The sequence below is a fragment of the Atta cephalotes genome (assembly GCF_000143395.1).
Source record: "Atta cephalotes unplaced genomic scaffold scaffold00013, whole genome shotgun sequence".
NCBI lineage: Eukaryota > Metazoa > Arthropoda > Insecta > Hymenoptera > Formicidae > Atta > Atta cephalotes.
Genome location: NW_012130077.1, coordinates 3442904 through 3445964, shown reverse-complemented (window position 1 = coordinate 3445964; position 3061 = coordinate 3442904). Strand labels below are relative to the sequence as shown.

The window sequence follows — 3061 nt, the reverse complement described above, 5'->3', positions numbered from 1 at the left end:
TGTGTCGCGTACGTAACTAACTACGTACGGTCGGTCGGCGCGCGGTCGTTCGTACTTACTTACTATTATATAGTAGTACGACGTCGTCGTACGCACACACACACACACACACACACACACACACACACACACACACACACACACACACACACACACACACACACACAATCTCCCTTCCGTGCGCTTACGATTAAATCGCGGCTGATTACGTGAATTATCTCAGTTATCAAAGTGCCGTCAATGGCGCTCGTACGAGCAAGGTAACGATAAATTGCAACAACGAGTGTCGTGGCGCATGTTGCAAGCAAAACACAACGAAGCTTTTTGAGAAGGACACGACGAACGAATGCCAACGATCGATGAGACGCACCTTCCTCTTTATACGCTTGATATGAAATTCAAATATATCCACATAAATGAAAAGCTGACATTGCCGTCGCGATATAATTATGTTGAATATAATTTACAATCTGTGATATATCGATTGTATCGCAATAAAAGACGCGTATCTATAAATTAATGTCATTTCTGCAGAGTATTTTATTAGCATGATGATTTATATACCGTAATAAGTATTCCGAACAAATGTTAAAAAATAAGGAAGATTAATGGCTCATTTTACAAAGTATATATTTAATGTTTGCTAAAAAAGTATCTTTTATTCTAAGCGTCCATAACGATTATAAGTATATTCCTGAGGAAAGAACATTGCCAAGCAGCACAACGTATCGTACTAATCTTCCTGAAGAGAAACTTTAGTCGATGTAAAAAAAATTCTCGTTCGAAAGTAAAATAATGGGAAGACAGTCGCGACAATATAAGCGCGCGAAACAGCCGTTAGCCGGAAAGACTGAACGCCTGCACGGGTCATGGAACGGATCAGCTGATCGGAGGCGCGCGCCAGAGTTTACGAGTTACGGCCGCCAATAAACTCGCCGCCGTTCGTTGTTGCTCATGCGACGTTTCATGGGTTGCAGGGTCCCGAGAAAAGGACAGAGAAGGGAGGAAACACAAAAGAGAACGATGTGAATGAACGATTGTGGTCTTTACTTGTCGAATAAGTTCGTCAGGATCGTCCAGGAATACTCGAGACGCCCGTTTTAAGAAGTCACGTGTAATTAATGTAAATTACAGGCAATCCTTTTGTCGTAGCATATGTTACATATGTCTTTCTTCGTAACGTCTTCGTTTAGTTGTCAAGCTGTTTGTTCAATGCAGTTAATGCTTTGATTTCACAGGTTTATTAATTTCAATGGACTTTCTGAACGTGAATTCGAAGAATGTTACAATCGATTCACGATACCTTTCTGTGAAAACGAAAAAATATCTAAAGTTTACAAACATCTTTTATAGAAGCGTTGACAATAGTTTAACACATTACGAAAACAATAGAAAAAAGACTCTAGTAAATCAATTTCTCTTCCACATTGTCTGATTATTCAAAACACAAATACAAATGTCAACAGAAAATTTTTCTGCGAAAATAATGTCATGATTAAATGTGAAAAGATGTTATATTTTACATATAAACGTAAAAGAAATTCGAGAGCAATTGTTACAAAAGAAAAAAGAAAAAATTGTAATGTGATAAATCGGAGTAGATGCTTACCTGGAGGTGGGTAGGGACTCGAAGTAACAGGTTCGGGCGCTCCATAATTTCTCAGGCCGCCGTATCCATCATGAGGAAAGGCACCTTCCGCAGCGACCATAGCGGCAGCAACCCTACCGCGGTCATCCGCCGCGGATGGCGCCAGATACGGTACCCCCGCCTGCGAATGAGGATGATGATGTCCAGTCGTGTCAACCGGATGGTGATGCCTCGCCGTCGTGTATGGCGCGTAATTGCACCAACTCTGAGAGAAGCTCTGATGGCAGGACGACACGGCCGGATCGGCGGCGCCGGTAGCTCCGGTGGTGGATCCGCCAGTAGTTGACGTCGTAGTTGCCGCGCCAGCCGAGTTGTAGGACTTGTAATCCGAGGTAGATCCAGCGGTACTGGCAGATCCAGCGGTAGCGGCTGCGGGTGACCAGAAAAGCCCGGCCTTCCGGTTGTCCCTAGAGGAACCGGAGGTCGAAGTGGGATCGGCCGCCAGGTTGTAATACGTGGGGGGATTGTTACCCCCGTAAGTCTGATGATGGTTCAACGATTCGCCCGCCGTGGACGAGTAATGGGAATCCTGGGGATGATGCGGACTATAACTCCAACCACCTTGGGAGCCCGCTGAATGAGAGTGCCGTATCACGCCTGCTGCGCTCGCACCACCTGGCGCGCCTGATGACTCCACGCAAGCTACTTCTCCGTAAGTGGTACCACCACCTCCTGGTGTCGCTGTTAATCTCTTGGCTGGTATATGAAGTGGTCCGGCTGCACTGTTGCTCGCTACCGAAGAAGCGCTTGGCGAGGTTGAACTGGCGCTTGCTGTAGGCGCCGGTGGCGCTGTCGTTGCCGATGATACCGGTGCACCAGGTGAAGTCGGTGTTGTCGCTTGATGAGAGCCGGGTGTTGAGGTTGTTTGTTGTTGAATCGATACGAGGGTCGAAGCTGTTGGTGGAACTGGCGGCGGGCTGTCCTCGTAGAGGGAACCGTTCATCATGGCCCACCAGGTCACCCCGGTGGAATTCCCCGCTCCGGTTGCTGTTCCCATCGGCGTGACGGAGCCAGGATGGCCCACGCCGGAGCCACATAGCGGCGCGGCGTGAACATTATCGTACAGCGTCGCCGTCGAGCAAGCCACGTGATCGGCGATGGTGCAGATGATGACGGTTTATTGCCGGTGTTATAACAATATTTATGTTGACGTCCGCGTCAATTAATGTAGATGATTTGTCCGTGACCGCCGTATGCGTTTAGTGAAATCACGAATTACGCGCGATAAATCAGCACAAAACGATCAGAGTTCACCCAAAATGTAAAAATTGTCGCATGGTCATCGTGATCAATGTAGTGATGAGCAAAGCGGTTATATGTAGATTAGTGATTGTCCCAGTATTCGCGAAACACCGATCGAACGAAAAATGTAACGTAGATCGCGAATTGGTCCAATAGAAAACACGACAAACG

General features: G+C 46.8%; 1 protein-coding gene across 1 annotated transcript in view; it reads right to left on the bottom strand.

Annotated features, from left to right (window-relative positions):
• The window catches only part of LOC105617528 (homeobox protein abdominal-A homolog), a 6777-nt gene extending 4132 nt beyond the window's left edge, over window positions 1-2645 (bottom strand). The window contains exon 1 of the mRNA XM_012199084.1: window positions 1610-2645. Coding sequence (XP_012054474.1) covers window positions 1610-2645 — 1036 coding nt within the window. The remainder of the gene's footprint in view (window positions 1-1609) is intronic.
• Between the last annotated feature and the right edge of the window lie 416 nt (window positions 2646-3061).